Source organism: Mastigoproctus giganteus, chromosome 8 (genome assembly GCF_048544385.1).
Source record: "Mastigoproctus giganteus isolate SK-2022 chromosome 8, ASM4854438v1, whole genome shotgun sequence".
Classification (NCBI taxonomy): domain Eukaryota; kingdom Metazoa; phylum Arthropoda; class Arachnida; order Uropygi; family Thelyphonidae; genus Mastigoproctus; species Mastigoproctus giganteus.
Window position 1 is genome coordinate 70,806,476 of NC_143582.1, and position 19,006 is coordinate 70,825,481.

General features: G+C 36.4%; 1 protein-coding gene across 1 annotated transcript in view; it reads left to right on the forward strand.

The window, feature by feature from the left end:
- LOC150081618 (protein odr-4 homolog) overlaps positions 1–19,006 on the forward strand; it is a 121,518-nt gene that overhangs the window by 26,843 nt on the left and 75,669 nt on the right. Inside the window, exons 3-4 of the mRNA XM_090379472.1 lie at positions 10,562–10,657; positions 14,026–14,129. Coding sequence (XP_090235598.1) covers positions 10,562–10,657; positions 14,026–14,129 — 200 coding nt within the window. The remainder of the gene's footprint in view (positions 1–10,561; positions 10,658–14,025; positions 14,130–19,006) is intronic.

The following is a 19,006-nucleotide window of genomic DNA, read 5'->3' on the forward strand; positions in this document are numbered from 1 at the left end:
CCTTTTTACAAAGCATGTTCCCCGCTTTCCTGACAATAGTCACCAACAACTACTAGTTCCTGTGGGACCAGCGCATTCTGCCTAGGGGGCTGCATCTGTGTTGTCTGATGACCAAGTGCAAGCTCTGGCGTTGATGTGGGCGGCTGAGAGCTTGATGGGCCCTCAATTTATTTCCTTCGAGGGCATCCACCCTGTCCTTCAAGCTCTCATAAAGGCCCATAACAACGCTGAGTTGTCGCCTGATTTCCTTGCACTCCTTACATCGTGCACACACAAAGACATCCCCCTTGGCAGTATCATGTCCCGTACCCGACTGCTCTGCAAACATCAAGCAAACAGTGCATTTTAAAAGACTGTGATTCAGAGGGCAACTGCCCCCCCTCAGTTCTCCCCTGAACCACAGCACTCCCATTAGCTTGAGCCTTTTGCATTGCTGCTCTGGTCTGAGTCATGATTCCGATTTAATTCAATAAAATTTCAAAACAAAATTAAATCCTTAAGTTATATCCCAAAACAGTTATAACGCTATATTTATTTTTTCGGTATCTAGTGTTTTCTACGAGTTCCCTTTATATAACTTCCGTATCACATGTACCACTATAGTTATGTATTAATTATTTGTTACGATTAAGTCTATATATATATATATATATATATAGAGTTAAAAGTACAATTTAGTTGACAATAAAGTTTATCAAGATTAATAGATTTACTGATTAATTGACAATATTATATTATGCACTATACTACACCAAGCTTATGCTATCGTGTAGAAATGGCGGGAATTCACGAACGGTACTTCTACGGACTCGTAAGTATTGATTAGCTTCCAAATCTCGCTATCTCAATTTAGAATAAACTAAGGATCCTGACCAGGTCTATAATCTACTCATAGAAGATAATTTAATATAACAATTGGTTAATAAATCGACTAAATTTGGTTAAAAAAAAAGACCTCTCGTTCAATTTGTAACACGTGGATTTGATACCGTTACCGATACTAAGTAATACCTACAAAATCTCTGTCTAAGTTAAACTTTAAACTAAGTATCGTAACTAGGAATATAAAGCTACTCTAGAAATAAGTTAATATGACAATTTAAGGTAATAAATCAGAAAATTAATCAGGAAAAACTTCTCTGTTCCAAGAGCGTCAAAGAGCTTCGTCCACACAGGCTACTCTCGTACCCAGCAAGGTGTACTATCATCTGCAAACTTTGACATTAAGCCTGATATACCATCATCAATATCATTTATAAATACAGAAAACAACAATAGACCCAACACTGAACCCCTGAGGGACTCCACTGATAACATTAGTCCACGAAGAGCAGTGTCCATTGATTATCACTCTCTGTCTTCTCCAACTCAACCATCCCTTTATCCATAGCAGCAATTTGCCTCCAATACTGCACTGCTCCAATCTGTGCAGCAGTCTTCCATGTTCTGGAGTATAATTAAATAATAAATAAATTTCATTACCTGCTATCATGGAATACAGGCGGGCCTTGATTAACGCAATTAATTCGTCCTGCGAGTGCATTGCACAAAACCGAAACGTGTTAATCGAATATCATAGCCAATAGGAAAAATTATAATTGGTCCTTGACCTTCTGGAATGTCCATAAAGAATTTTAAAAATACCTTTTAAATAACTTTTTAACTCTATATAATGTAAAAGATAATGAAAATAATTATGGAATTAAATGTTTATTGCATAAAACAGCAGTTCTTAAACTGTGCGCCACAGAATATTTTAAATTTTCGAGGGAAACACAGCAATACTCGACATTTGTCGGACACCGCGCGAACTACTAGTTCGAGGTAGTTCACAGTTTCAGCATTTCTTATTAAGTTGTTTGGACCTAACTACTAAACAAAACTGTTAGGTATTTCTTTTAGTCTGGGTGCGTCTTGAAAAAATTACTGAGACATTAAAGGCACCGTGAACTGAGAAACTTTGGGAACCTCTGACATGAAATACACAATGAAGAAATTACTGTTGCGGAAATATTTGAACAGTGTTGACTTTCTCTTTTCATCAATCAATTTCCGATAGCCGACAACAATCTTCTCTGGGCCCTGGCGAAATAAATATTGGAGAGAACATCAAACTGTTTGAGGTTCTATGCGATACGAAAGATTTCATCTAATTCTTTTACCATTATCTCCTTCGCGGTAACATTTTCATCTGGCTCATTTAAAAATTTGAATTTTTAAATTCAAGTCTGCATTGACTTTATTAGCAGGAAACAAACACATCTTCTTCCTATAGTTGATGGAACACACCGAAGCGGGCAGCAGGCAAACATTTGTTTATTGACCGTATGACTCGCGGTAAGCTTAATGCGCGATTCAAATCTTTTTCAACTATCGCATAAAAAAAAAAAGATCGTGTAAAGTGAAAAGTGGTATCATTTTTCAAATAGTGTTAACTGAATATCGCTGTAATCAAACTCGTGTTATGCGAGGCCTAGCTGTACTGTAAAAATGAGGGACTGGTCTCATTTCAACCACATTCAGATAAACTAACAGATAATTTACTAATGACCTTAAGAGTAAGAGATCTGCAGATTTACTTAACAAGTACAGGTCAATGCTGGAAAAAAGTCGCGAGTTAGGATTAAATTTGAAAGTGTCTGCAATTTTGCTGAGAAATGATAGGAGGGAGTATATGATGAGGTAGAACATGCATTGAAGAAAATGAAGAGTCGGAAAGCCCCGGGGAAAGATGAAGTTACTGTAGAGTTGTTAAAATTGGAAGAGACATGGCACAAAAACTGGCAAGACTTCATAAAATGCATTAGAAAAGGTGTGATGCCTAAGGTGTGGAATAATGCATTAATAGTTTTGCTACATTAGCATTAGTAGAGGCATTTGATGCAAGAAAGCAAGCTTATGCAGCATCAGCCAAAAAAAAAAATAAATAAATAAAAAAATAACCACTTCCACTTCATCCCTCTGTTCGTTCGAAATACCTGTCCAGCTGAGCCTTAAACTTTTTTAGGCTATCAACTTCCACGACAAGGGATGGAAAGTCTGTTCCACCAACCAACCACCCGCTGGCTAAAGGCAAATTTCCCCATGTCTATCCTATATCTGTCTTTCCTCAATTTGAATTTATGCCCTCTCAGGTGATTATTCTGAGCAAGAGGAAGGATCCCATCAGCATTGAGCATGCTCAAACCATTCAAGGCTTTATACACCTCTATCAGATCACCTCGCTGGTGCGTAGTCTCCAGACACTGTAATTTGCAAAACTTAAGCCTTTCTTCGTAAGAGCACCCCTTTGTTCCATTCACTAATCTTGTTGCCCTTCTCTGTACTTGTTCCAGCATCTCTACATCCTTCTTGAAATTAGGCCTCCAGACCTGTATACATTAGTAAAATAATAAGAGGAGTTTACCTCAATATAGTGTGTAGAACACTTCCGTATGATACCCTCCAGAAATTAAAACGGAAAAAACGAAAAAATCGACAACTTACCATTACATAGAGTAAATTATAAATAATTAAATAATCAATTTAACCCAATTCAAATCAATTTAAAACATTTAAAAATCAAATTAACGCAATTAAAAGAATCTAACGAAAATATTCAAAACGATTTTCCTTCCTGAAGCTGACAATGCTTTTCGACCGTATGTCGAAAAGCATTGTCAACAAAGCATTGAAAACTTCGGGGAAATAAGGACATTATTATACAGAGGGCAGATAAAGGAGATACAGTAGTAATACTAGATAAACATGATTATATTAATAAGTTAGATTCAGTTGTGTCAGATACCTCCACTTATCGTGAAGTAGACCCGGCACTATTTACCAATTTGGTCAATCAATACAATAAAACGTTAACCACGTATCGAAAAAACGACTACATTACTATGGTTCAGTTAAAGGAATTGAAGTCCAGAACATGCAGTATTCCTGCACTCAGTCAGGTAAAATTACACAAGACTGGGTTTCCTATTCGACCTATTGTTTCCTACAGAAACTCGACATTTTCATCCTTAGCCACACATGTATATAACATTATAAAACCCTTTAGACAGATAATACAATTTGGGATTAAGAACTACGATACATTATTTAATAAGCTTAAAGACTGTAGACTCAGCGACAATGACAATTTATTCTCACTAGATGTTACCTCATTATATACGAATGTAAATGTTGAATACACATTAGATATTATTAGATAGTTAAATAAAAACTCGACACCGATTAATTATACGAAGCTACCTATTAAGGAAATTTTTAACTTAATTAAACTGTTAGTTGAGGCCAACTACATCACCTTTCAAGACAAGGTGTACAAACAAATTTTTGGATTACCTATGGGTTTGAACCTGAGTGGCTTAATGTCAGAGATCTATCTCTCAACGATTGAGCAGATACATTTGACACCTTTTCGAATCCGTATCACATACTATGGGAGGTATTTAGACGATGTTTTAGTTATTACCGATAGTAATACTATCCAAGACATTTTACATTCGTTTAATAATATTCATTCTAGACTCAAATTTACATTGGAAAGGGAAGATACGGATACAAAGTCATTAAACTTTCTAAATTTCACGCTTACCCGGGACTCGAACAAAATACAATTTAGCATCTATCGAAAACCTACAAACACCGATATGCTTCTACATTATAATAGCTATCACCCGTTCACCTACAAAAGATCGATTATCTTTAATCAATTTCTTAATGCCTATAAATATTCAACGACGGATTCTGCTTTGGACTCAGAAATACAAATATTAATTAACAGATTCTTAAACAGGGGTTATTCCATTGCCACAATAAACCGAATTAGGGTACAAGCTAAGGATAGGATACAAAATACTACACCAATCGACAATAATAATATCAAAAAATACTTTATTTCTGTCCCATATGTTGAACAGTGGCACAAACAGCTTAACAGATTCTTTAAAGATACCGAATTTAAAATTGTAGCTAGGCCATTACGGAAGTTACATGCTATACTGAACAATCGCTCGGTTCTTTCAGCGTTCGCAACACAATTAATGATTAGGTATACAACATTTCTTGCGGTGATTGCGACTTGTCTTATCAGGGTTCAACCCGATTTTCTCTTAATATTCGTGTAAATCAACATGAAGCCTCAGTTCCTGCTTCTCGTTCAGCAGCATCAGAATTAGCCTTTCATGCCATTAACGAAAAACATACTTTTTTATTTAACGAGGCCAAAATACTTAACGTTCAACGTAATTATATGCGACTATTAATTGCAGAAACCGTTGAAATTAAATTACACGAGAATTCGGTTAATGTTCGACGTCCATATTTGATCTCCGATGCGTGGACCTTTACGCGCATGCGCGAAGACAAATAATCTCTATTTAAGTATCAGGTTTAAACCGATTCGGTAATTTTCATTCCTGTGATCACGACATACGGTCGAAAAGCATTGTCAGCTTCAGGAAGGAAAATCGTTTTGAATATTTTCGTTAGATTCTTTTAATTGCGTTAATTTCATTTTTAATTGTTTTAAATTGATTTGAATTGTGTTAAATTGATTATTTAATTATTTATAATTTACTCTATATACCAGTAAGTTGTCGAATTTTCCGTTTTAATTTCTGGAGGGTATCATACGGAAGTGTTCTACGCACTATATTGAGGTAAACTCCTCTTATTATTTTACTAATATTATTATCAACGTAGAACATATTGAGTAGTACAGCTCTGATTCATACTATCTAAGACCTGTATATAGTACTCTAGGTGTGGCCTGACCATTGCCTTATACAAGGGAATAATCACCTCCTTATCCCTGCTAGAAAAATTCCTATATATCATCGACAATACACCATGAGCTACTCTTGCCGCCTGTCTGCACTGCTCAGAAAACTTCATATCTGCCTGCACAACCACCCCCAGGCCCCTTTCATTCTCTACCACTGTCAGTGTAGTACCACAGAGTTGATATGCTGTTTCCCATATGTAGTACTTTACATTTGTCAACGTTAAACTTCATTTTCCACCTCTCAGCCCATCTGCTCAACCTTTCCAGATCCTGTTGCAATAGCATCCTCGACAACCCTGCCAACCTTTGTATCATCTGCAAACTTGGACATTAAGCTTGATATACCATCATCAATATCATTTATAAATACAGAAAACAATAATGGACCCAATACTGAACCCTGAGGGACTCCACTAATAACATTAGCCCACTATGAGCAGTGTCCATTGATTACCACTCTCTGTCTTCTCCCCCTCAACCACCCCTTTATCCATAGCAGCAATTTGCCTCCAATGTCACACTGCTCTAATTTGTGCAGCAGTCTTCCATGTGCAAGAGTATCAAAAGCCTTTCTAAGATCCATGTATATAATATCAAAGTTATTCCCTGCATCCAGTTCTTTTGTGACTGCATCATAGTATCCAATCAAATTGGTCAGGCAAGACTTCCCCTTAACAAAACCATGCTGTGTCTGAGTTATAACTGAAGTCTTGTCTAGATGATCCTGCAGTGCTTCTTTAACCAGTGCCTCACTTTCACCTCTGCCAGTGGCTACTGTTAATCTATTAGTCCTTGTATCCCCCCAATCTAGCAGTTTTCCGACCCACCTAACACTGCCTTGATAGCATCAGCAAACATTCTTGCACCCTTTCTATTTAAGTGTATCCCATCCCTGTAGAAGCAGTCTCTCCTGTTAACAAGTACAGACCAGGCCGAAAAAAATTCTACTCCTTGAGCCTTGCACAATCTTTCCAGGTCCGAATTGATAAACAGGGCTCTCATCATATACTCCCTCCTATCGTGTCTGGGCAGAATTGCAGACGCTTTCAAATTCAACCCTAATTCACAGCTTTTTTTCAACAGTGACCTGTACTTGTTAAGTAATTCCAGCGGTCTCCTACTCTTAATATCATTAGTGCCAATGTGTACAACTATATCACCTTTTGTGCCCTTAAAGATAAGTGAGGAGGAGTGGAGGAGAAATTGTTGAAGTTAAACATAAAAAAGGCACCTTGGGCAGATGGACTCTATCCAGTTATAATGAAGGAGGAAGCAAGGGAGGTAAGCGAACCCTTTGCCATAATTATGAGAGCATCCTTAGAGTCAGGGGAGGTCTCCATGGACTGGAGATGTGCAAATGTATCTCCAATTCACAAAGGGGGTTTAAAGTGTGACACAAATAATTACAGATCTGTTAGTTTCACTTCTGTTCCGAGGAAAATAATGGAGTCACCTGTTATGGAGGTGATACAGGATCACCTAGACAAGACAGCAGTAATAGTTCAGACATGGCATGGGTTTGTAAAGGGGAAGTCTTGTCTGACCAATTTGATTGGATACTACGATGTGGTCACAAAGGAACTGGATACAAAAAATAATTTTGATATCATATACTTGGATTTCAGGAAAGCTTTTGATACTGTTGCACATGGAAGACTATTGTGCAATTTGGAGTGGTATGGCATTAAGGGCAAGTTACTGCAATGGATAAAGGGATGGTTGAGTGGGAGACGGCAGAGATGGTAATAAATGGACACTGTCTACATGAACTAATGTTATTAGTGGAGTTCCCCATGGTTCAGTGCTGGGCCCATTGTTGTTGTGTTTATTTATCAATGATATCGATGAAGGTATATCAGGCTTAATGACCAAGTTTGCAGATGATACAAAGTTTGGCAGATTTGTTAATGACAGTAAAGACACTAGAACTAGATCCTGTTATACTGCAACAGGATCTAGAAAAGTTAAGCAGATGGGCTGAGAAGTGGAAACCAGAGGTGTATTGCTAAAAAAAAAAAATAGTACTGGAAATCTCGTTGTCCAGAAGACTACATGATAACGCCACATCAACTGTATAGTAACTGAATCAGACTTCAGACTCATGGTTCATAGAACAACCAGTTCTAGTGTTCAGCTCGTGGCGAATCAAAATGCAGTGTTCGCACATATCACAGTATATCTCATTTGTTAGATCTCTTTATTTAACACATTGTACTTTAGTAACAAACATTCAAGTTTGATTGTGAAATTTATATTTTTAGTAGCAATGGGTAAAATAGATATTTCTATTTTACCATTTTACCTTAATATTATGCCATTGTCGCATAATATTAAGTGTATAAATTTAATGATTTTCTGTTATGACATTTAGGAAAAAAGTACCGGAACATTGTTCTGTTGCGTTCTGTCCCGAATACGCTACTGGTGGCAATTGAAGTTTAACATTGACAAATGCAAAGTACTCCATATGGGTAGCAGTAACCCAAGATAAATGTACCAAATGTGTGGTACTACACTCAGGGAGGTGGAGAATTAAAATGACCTTGGGGTAATTGTGCAGTAAGATATGAAGTTCTCTGAGCAGTTCGACGGGCTGCCAGAGCAGGCCATGGAGTTTTGTCAATGATATATAGGAATTTTGCTGACAGAGACAAGGAGTTGATTATCCCTTTGTATAAGGCAATGGTCAGGCCACACCTTGAGTATACTGTATACAGGTCTGTAAGCCTCATTTTAGGAAGAATGTAGAGCTGCTAGAATGAGTACAGAGAAGGGAAACAAGATTGGTGAGAGGAACAAAAGGGTGCGCTTATGAAGAAAGGCTTAAGTTCTGCAAGTTGCAGCAGCTAGAGACTAGGCACCTGTGGGGTGATCTGATTGAGGTGTATAAGGCCTTGAATGGTTTGAGCAGACTCAATGCTGATGGAATATTTCCGCTTGCTCAGATTAAGAACCTGAGTGGGGCATAGATTCAAATTGAGGAAAGACAGTTGTAGAATAGATGTGCGGAAGTTTGTCTTTAGCCAGCGGGTAGTGTTAATTGCTGGAACAGACTTCCATCTGTTGTTGTGGAAGTTGATAGCTTAAATATATTTAAGGCTGAACTGGACAAACATTTGGAGTGACCAGATGGGTGAAATGGGAAAGTTTTTTTTTTTTTTTTTGGCCGATGATATATAAGCTTGCTTTCTTGCATCATATGTCTCTGCTAATGCGAAACAGTCTTGTGCTTATTCTTTCCTGAGAACGCATTCATATTTGCATTAAAAACATAACAATCATCATCGTGGTATTGTGAGTATCTCAAATGGCATTGACTTTTTTCTTTTTTGTCAATCAGCCATGTAATCAGAATTTGTTGGGATGATTTTTACACTTTCCAGGCAAGACGATGAATGTGTTTCAGTAATTCACTGGATCTTGCTTGAAATTATTTATAATCAAATAATTAAATTATGAAATAATAAGGTCATCGATAAATTCAAGCCATTATACAGGGTGTTTCAAAAATGATGGTCAATAATTTAAAGGTGAAAAGTACAAACTAAAATAAGCAAAAAAGTCCCAGCGAACACCAGGCCGCAAATGAACCATTTTCAAGATAATGCTCATTTTCTGTTAAGATCTGCCACTGACTATGGGAACACTAGTTTAGCAAAAAGCTGTGAATCCTTTACTAAGGGTGGTTTTATTAAACATGAGATAATACATTTTTAAATTTTGGTTTCAACACCACAGGATTTTACAGATGTTACAGGATGTTATAAAAGGTGTTCAAAATGCTATCCTTGCCTCTGCACGCAGCTTTGTAGTCTTCTGTGCGAATCCTCTCAGGCATTCGTGGGTAATTTCTGAAAGGCTCCAGCCCAATGCTGCAATTCCTCATCTGTGTTAATGTCAAAAGTGTACACCAAGCTTTTTTCATGACCCCAGATACAAAAATCCATATGATTTAACTACTCTTCATTGCTGTAACCGCTTTCCATGTTGACTATCCTTTGACAAGTACTAGTCTGCCTGCTACATCTCAGAGAATTGAGAGAGGGGAAAGAATAAGCATAACCTAACCTAAACAAATGTCAGTGGTGGATCCCAACTCTGTACAGTTCACCTTGTCAGTGGTGGATCCCAATTAGAAATGTGCAATATCTCAAACGATTCACGTAAGGACCCATGTTTACTATGCTTTTTTTGCATATTGTAGTCTGTACAGTTCACCTTTAAATTATTGACCATCACTTTTGAAACACCCTGTATAAATACGAATGTATAAACATTAATAACAGATAAATAATAATTATATTCAGGTAATTTATCCCATCACAAAAACTAGATGTGCTGGAGGAGAACCAGAAACAAATTTGGAATCGGCATCTGTCTGAAGATCTCTCTAGTCCACATAATTTTTTACAGTGAAAAAAAAAAAAAAACGCTTGTTCACTTGTGTTATAGTCTTGTAACAGTCATGCCTCTCATGAACTTTCACAAAATGTCACCTGCATTTTTCATAGTGTAAAGAAAAAAACAGACTGTTCTGCTCTACTCATAGATAAGTTGATTTCCATACATTACTTAGAGATGACTTATTCCATTACTGATATTTTGGTGGTTTAGTAGCTGTATGCTGTATTATGCTCATTAAGTTTTGGAACTTTTTGTGTTTATTGAAGAAAAATGTTTATTTTAAACGTCTTTTTTTTTTAATTTAAGTTTAAAAGCCCATTTTGTAATGACTTTAATTTATTAATTATGTAGATTTTTTGTGTGTATTTATATGTATAGGTAACTAGAATGCTGCCAGGTGGAATAGATATCTTAGGTCTTTACATTTCATCTTCTCCAAATACTTTCAAAACCTTGGAATCTAAAATGAGACAGGTAAGTTAGAGCTCTATATTTCATAAAATATCTGAAGTTCTCCTTGGAGTTATGAATCAAATATTGGGATTTTGTTGGGTTATTTAGAGTTTGTTTTGAGGTAACTATTTTGGATGTTCTTACCAGGAAAGACGAGGGTTCTATAAATTGCAATCTCTGGAAGCTAGGCATTTGCGGTGACCCTGGTTGGAGGTAGATAGTTTGAATAAATTCAGTCAATTAAATCAACATCTGTATTATGGTGATTTAATTGATTGAATGTATAAGGCTTTAAAAGGGTTATGTAAACTAAATGATGACGGTATCATTTGTCATTTTCTCAAATGAAACACACAAGTGGGGCATAAGCTTAAATTACAAAAGGATAGTTGCAGAAAGATATGTATAAATTTACACTTAACACAGAGTAATCACTTATTGGAATAAATTTTGTGTTGTTGGAGACAGTAGCACTGCAACCCTACTGGCAAAATAAAATTTGCCACCCTAAATGTTGAATACTAATAAATAATAACCAATCAGAAAGCAATGTCAAAAATATTTTTGGCACCCTCCTGAATTGCCTCCTGTAAGTGACATCTACATTGCCTACCCACTTGCGGTGACCCTGGTTGGAGGTAGATAGTTTGAATAAATTTAAGGAAGGTTTTTAGAAATTATTAGAAAGATTGGGGAAATAATGATTTTTTTTGCTGGTGCTCTTATAAGCTTTGCTTCCTTTCATCATGTTACTAAAACTAAGGTCATATTTTAATCTAAACTAGTAAATGCTGTATAATCTGTATAATAATTTGCTTATGTCCCTTTGTCTGGAACGCTCTTTAAAATTGTATAACCCAAAGACCAAAGAAGATTTTGACTTGATTTCTTTTGCATTAAGTTTTATTGTTTTATTTAGCAATAAAATTGAGGGAAAAAACTATTTGCAGAAAATGGTCAACTAATTTTCAAAATTTCCATTATTTTTTAACAGTTCTTAAGGTAACTTTTGCTCAATGATTTCATTACAGTTTTGGCTAAACATCACCATGGGTACACTAGAATAACTGTAATTTTGCCTGTGCAGTAATTGTAAATTTTTTAAAGGATGATATAGTCATACATGTAAAAAAAATATATAAAATTGCATTTTAAGTCATTTTTTTAAAAATATATTTTATTACCCGAGTCCATTCCACTGACACCTTAGCTAGCAGTGAAGGAAGCTGAGGGAGAGGTTTTTGTTACTTTGATATTAATTTTTACTTCTTCTCTGAAACAGTTTTGGCAAAATATTTGCCACAGGTATTCTAGTCTTATAGTTTATTTGGTGGTCTGTTAGACAAACCAAGCTCGACTGGTAATTGTTTTCTTTACACTTAAACTAAGAAGTGTACTAATTTCAAATTAAAACTTGGTGCATTACAAGAAGAATTTGAGTAACTAAAGAAATGGGTGCTTGCCCCATAACATGTAATTCAGAGCTTGTTAGGGTCCCAAGTATCTCATGACTTGCCAAGTGATGCACCCTTGATTTGGGTAGCGGAACAGGTAAGTCAAGTTCATCTGATTGAAGGAGATTGTTTTATTGGGAGACTCTATTATCAGGGAAACAGGTAACATTTTTTGCAATAAAGATAGTTGAACCAGAACCAGATTGTGTTTGCTAGGAGTTACAATTGATGTTACTAACAGATTGCAGATTTTAAGATTTTAGCAGATTTTGCAGATTTCATGCTTGAAAAATGCTGCCTTAGGTCAGCATTTTTCAAGCATGTTCCTATATTTAACTAACAAATTGTCAAGTCAATTCTGTCTAGACATGATAGGAGGGATTATATGCTGAAAGCCTTGTGGATAGCTTTCAGCATATAATCCCTTAAAACTTGAGGGACAGCGCATAATGTCCTTTAATGGTCATTGCACCATAAAACTTCCAACAACTTGAACGACTTTGCAAGGCTCTAGGGGGAGAAATTTTTATGATCGTGGCTTACACTTGTAAGCAGAAGGAATCTGTTTTTTAGAGATAGAATTTATTTGAACAGAGGTGATACAAGAGTTTTTGCCAGTACCATTGAAGATACCTTAAGGGTTCAGAGAAACTTCTAGATAAGGGGGAAGAGTAATATAGACATGTCTATCTGATGATGTCGGTCAAAGTAATGCACATCTCAAAAATCCTTGTTTGTTGCTACAACAGCTAATGTTGGTAAGATGTTCTGAAGATGGCAATGATTCAAATGAACAGAAAGATAAATCTAGCGAAATGAGACTAAATATAACTTCAAGGGTAGTAAACTGTTGAAGAATACTTAGCATTAACTGTGTCAGGGGGCACACCTCCACACTTTGGGAATCTGTGTACTAGAAGGAACCAAGAGCATCCTTAAAGAACTTCTGGTACCACTTACAGTGACACCCAGTACATACACAATCCCAAACAACTCCCCATCTCTGGTCTGCTTAGCATCATACTCCTCTGTGCAGGAGATATGTTTTAAGTTTAGTGAAGCATTATGCATTGGTGGGAGGAACAAATGCCCTCACCGTGGGAAATTTCTTTCCCTTTCTTTGCTGAGATTTTTGTCTTCCTTTGAATCTGCTTTCCCAGGGAACCAACTTTCTAAACCCAAATTCTGTGAAAGGTATTCCATTACAATCACTGTCAATTTTAACTGAAGCATTGATGATCTTAATGATTCTTTAATGATTGACTTTTTTTTTTGCTAAGATATCAAATGGCAATAGAACAATATGGTATCCTTTTAATGTATGAATGTTATGCTCCAGAACACTGGTCTCATCCTGAATTCTTCATACTAAGAGCCTTCCAGATTTGCAGAGGTTAGTCACTTCAAGAATTTTACATGATAACCCAGATAGACAGAAATAATTTCATTATCGTTTGCAATGGGCATCCATTGCAAATGATAATGTTAATGGGCCAACATGTGAGAACAATCTTTAAGGAAGCTTTCTTTATTAAAATATATGGATCAAACACCATCAATACCAGCAATATTCAAGAACAGAGGATCTTAAGAACATATCCCACGATAGATTTGAGTTCTTGTGCAGAAAACAGAGGTTGGAGAGGGGAACCTTACAGTGAACCTATCCAGAGCTTCTCGTCAGTTATGTCCCTTAATATATTATGAGTTAAATTCATCTTTTAAATTTTGATTTAAAGATTTGATGAGTCATAAAAGAAAATCATTCATTTCTTATTTTTATTTTACATTTTTGTTGGTTAAAGTTACGATGTGGTCTTCTGAGTACTTAATATATTGCATTGTGATTTTACTTTTCACGATATTTTAATGTGAAATGTTGGCATATGTTTAGATGTTATGTATGCAAAAATAAACTGGTGTTATATTTTTTAGGTTTTGTTTGCAGTATATAAAGTACTGGGAAAAGATACGAAGATATCTCTTGGGAAGCATTTGACACACCGTGTAATTCTTCAAATTTGCCTTGCAACACATAAGTATCCTTCATTATCAGAAACATTGTACTTAACATTTTACTATTAATATGTTGTTTGAGTACATGAGAATATATGAGGGTGAAATGTACACCATCGTGTGCATATCACATTCTTGCCATTGCCTTTGAACCAACAATGTGTTAATTTGTAAATTTTTGTAAAATAATAAGAGGAGTTTACCTCAATATAGTATGTAGAACACTTCCGTATGATACCTTCCAGAAATTAAAACAGAAAAAACGAAAAAATCGACAACTTACCGGTACATTAGAGTAAAATGTAAATAATTAAAAACCAATTTAACACAATTCAAATCAATTTAAAACAATTAAAAATCAAATTAATGTAATTAAAAGAATCTAACGAAAATATTCAAAACGATTTGTTTTAAATTGATTTGAATTGTGTTAAATTGGTTTTTAATTATTTACATTTTACTCTAATGTACAGGTAAGTTGTCGATTTTTTTCGTTTTTTCCGTTTTAATTTCTGGAGGGTATCATACGGGAGTGTTCTACATACTATATTGAGGTAAACTCCTCTTATTGTTTTACAAATATTATTATCAACGTAGAATGTATTGAGTATTACAGCTCTGATTCATTCTATCTAGTTAATTTGTAAAGGAACAAGTTGATCTTACATTGTCATTATGAGACCATATACTAAGGAATACCAAGTTGTGTTGAACAGTTTAGCTTCTATGTCTGTGTAGAAGTTGGCAGTCTTTGTATGGTCTAGTTGTCTCTTCCTTATTGTTAATTAATTTATGGTATGCAAGTTTCAGTGTGTGATTTACTTTGTATTATATTAATTTTATTGTTTATATCAGTATGTATCTAAGAGTTGTTAACATTATATTGATTGTTAATTCTGTTCATTCTATAAGTCCCTTCCATTTGGCATTGCTGGCCAGGATGAGTGCACAATCGTGGTTTATTTTTAAATGAATGTAACCTATTAGCATTGGGGATAATCTAATTTGTTCCTTTATAATGATAAATGATTATTTAATAGAATTTTAGTCAAATATTTTTATTTTTATTTTTTTAAGAATAATTCAAAAATAGAAATAATTGTTGTTGTGGCGCTGAAGTGAAAACTGAAGTTTGGCAAAATACAGTTAGTTGAATTTTAATTTCAGTGTCATATGTAGCCAGCCATGGCAGTCCTAATCAGACTTCTATTATTATAGCATCTGTAGCTAATGATAATAATAATGAGATAATTTTCTTATTTTATTTTAAATGATATTGACATAATAGTAATAAATATAATACAAAGTAAGGGAGGCTTGTGATGAAAGAAAGCAAGCATATGAGCTTACGTAGCATTAGCCAAAAAAAAAACAATTTCATACATCCATTTCATCTAAAGGTTTGTCCACTTCTTCCTTGAATTTATTTAAGCTACCAACTTCCATAACAACAGATGGAAGTTTGTTCCAGCAATTAACCACCTGCTGGCTAAAAGCAAATTTCTGCACATCTGTTCTACAACTGTCTTATCTCAGTTTGAATTGATGCCTCCTCAGGTGCCTAATCTGAACAAGTGCAAGAATCCCATCAGAATTCAGCGTGCTCAAACCATTCAAGGCCTTATACACCTCAATCAAATTACCTCTCAGGTGCCTAGTCTCCAGCCACTTCAATTTGCAGAACTTAACCCTTCTTGGTAAGAGGACCCCTTTGTTCTCCTCGCCAATCTTGTTGCCCTTCTCTGTACATGCTCAACCAAGTCTATATCCTTCCTAAAATGAGACCTCCAGACCTGTACACAGAACTCGAGGCATGGCCTGACCATTGCCTTATACAAAGGGATAATCATCTCCTTTTCCCTACTAGCAAAATTCTTGTATATCATTGGGAATGCCCCATGACCTGCTCTGGCAGCCGTCTGCATTGCTAAGAAAACTTCATATCTGACTGCACAATTACTCCCAGGTCTATTTCATTTTCTACACCACCCTAAGTGTAGTACCACACAGTTGGTACATTTCTCTAGGGTTGCTTCTACCCATACTTTGTATTTGTCAATGTTAAACTTCAGTTGCCACTTCTCAGATATGTCAGACAAGCTGTACTTGCTACCTGGAAGTCTAAAGCACTGATGGAACTGATATTCGGATGACTCGACTCGCAAGTCAAGTGGACCCAATTTCAACAAAGTCCAGATGGTCTGTGACAGTTAAATCCTCTGCTTGCACCTTTATGATGGTGGGACTGTTAGTAATCCTGGGTATAACCTCCATGCGCAAGCACACTGTGGGTGACCACTCAGGTATGAACCAACACAAGCAGGGGTTGAGGTGTGGCGCCCAAACCACATGGAGGACTGCCGGCCCTCTGTGTTACCAGGCAATACTAGGTGTAGATGACTCACATCAACCAGTGCAATACCACCACTTTGCTTATTGGAGGCTACAAGTGGTGGAACCCATGTTTAGTCTCCAGAGCTAAGTTCCGGTCAACCTTTCCCCATCTCTTCCATCATGCAGTATGACTGTTGACTTTTGAGGTTATGATGGGGAAATCCAATCTTCCTTACATTTTAAGGGTACAGCTTTAAAATGGAGTTCGCGGGCCGCTCGCTAGTTAGTACACCGGATCGAACCTATTTGTAACTCTCTAGGAAGCTTCCGGATCAGCTAGTGTATAATCTTGTTAACTCTACTCTGCCAGATGGTGATTGGAGGGAGTCCGAGTAGTGTGTATGTGGCCAGCATTGTCAAGGCTACATTATATCAAGGATCTGGGTATATTCTTGCCATGTGTATGTCATATCCAAAAATTTCATTACTTCATACAGCATGTCCCCCCCCCCTTTTTTTTTACTATTGAATACACCATGTATTGTCAAACTAATAGAGTAGGCTTATCTGCAAAAAGATCTAAACCTCCCAAACACTTCCTAGTTAATTTCACAAATATACGTGGTCTCAGTTCTAATCTCAGCGATGTCCATTTCCACTTGCAGTCTGCCAAACCCCATGTACTTTTTCTTACAGAATCTCAGTTATTGGTTGATTCTTTTTGCCTCAAAGGTGGTACTTGTGGATGTGTCTGTTCCGATATTCTCTGTCAGAGACTTGGTAATTTGGAATCTCCTCTTTTCGATCTTCTCTGGCTTAAAATCTCTCTACCTCATTGTGTCAAATTCATCTGTTGTCTCTAATATTCTCGCAACTCCACTAATCACTTGGAGCTCTTCGACTTCCTCTCTTTGCAGCTTGGCTTTCTCTAGTCCAGCTTTCCTAACAGTGATGTAATTTTCTTTGGTGATTTTAATGTTCACAACTCCAGCTGGCTTCCGTTTTGTAGTCACACCGACTCAACTGGTCGAGATGCTGAGGATTTTGCAAATACTAATGACTTTGCACAGATTGTTGATTTACCTACCAGAATACCGGACATTTATAACCATACAGCCAACACGCTTGATCTTTTTCTCACAAACAACCCTTCTAAGTACATGGTCGAAATGAGTGTTCCTTTAGGCACCTCAGATCGCAACTTGGTGATTGTATTTTTCCTAGTGGAGCCTTTATCTCATGGCTATTCCCACCCTTGTGTTGTTTGGAATTACAAGAATGCAAAATGGGATGACCTGCGAGATATCTTTTCTTCTTTTCCTTGGTCGGATTACTGTTTCAAAACTTCTGAAGTTACCATTTGCTCAGATCATGTCAGTGAAATTATTCTTGTAGGAATGCAATCCTTTATTCCACACTCCACTTTAAAATTTCGTACTTTATCTAAACCTTGGTTTTCCAATAAATGTGCTAAGGCTTTTCAAGAGAATAATGCTGCATATCGTAATTGGCTTGTTTCCAATTCTTCAGTTTCATTTTCTACATACACCAAAGCTCGCAACAATTGTAAAGCAGTTATTAATCAGTCCAAACTAGATTTTGAATAGGCTAAGAGTAGAAAACTTGCTTCTTGCCTTAAGGCTAGCCGAGCATTCTGGTCTCTTGCCAAAGCTGTTGGCCGCAACTTTTGCCCATCTCTGCTCCCACCTCTATCAAAACCAGATGGTTCTGTTGTCACTTCAGCCAAGGATAAAGCTGACCTGCTAGCATCTCATTTTTTCTTTCAACTCGTGTATTAATGATCTTGGTAAAACACTTCCCACCATTCTCAACATGCTCCATTCAATGCCTCCTGTGGTCTTCCCTCAAAAGGATGTCAGAAGGATTTTGACAAAACTTGATGCTCAGAAAGCTCCAGGTCCTGATGGTGTTTCTCCACTTGTTCTCAAAACCTGTGCTCCTGTACTTACTCCTGTTCTTTGCCACCTTTTTTCACTTTCTTATTTCAAAGGTGTTTTTCCTTCTGCTTGGAAATTTGCTCATATCCAGCCAGTTCCTAAAAAGTGTGACAAATCCCTCCCATTGCAATGAGAGAGAGAGAGAGAGAGAGAGAGAGAGAGAGAGAGAGAGAGAGAGAGAGAGAGAGAGAGAGAGAGAGAGAATCTTTTATTGCACCAGCTTCGATTGTTACAGTTGCATGATTGGATTGTGTTGCAGTGTCCCTTCATGGCCACAAGGCCCTGGGGTAACACTTATAGAGATGATAACAAGCAGATATACTACAGAAATAAATAAATTGCCATTAAATGATATAGGACGTAAAACAAATTAAATGAAATCACATCAAGTGACATAAGACATTAATAAGATGATACAATGACTTCCATAATGGCATTAGGTTACATACAAATATTAAGGTGACATAAAAATTACATTAAATAAATACTGGTGTAACATAACATTTAGATTAAATTATCAAAATGACACTTGAAAGTCCCGATTTTCATCTTTGCAGCTCGTAGGAGAGAAAGCATGAACAGCCAGTTTAGGCACACACCGCTGGCTC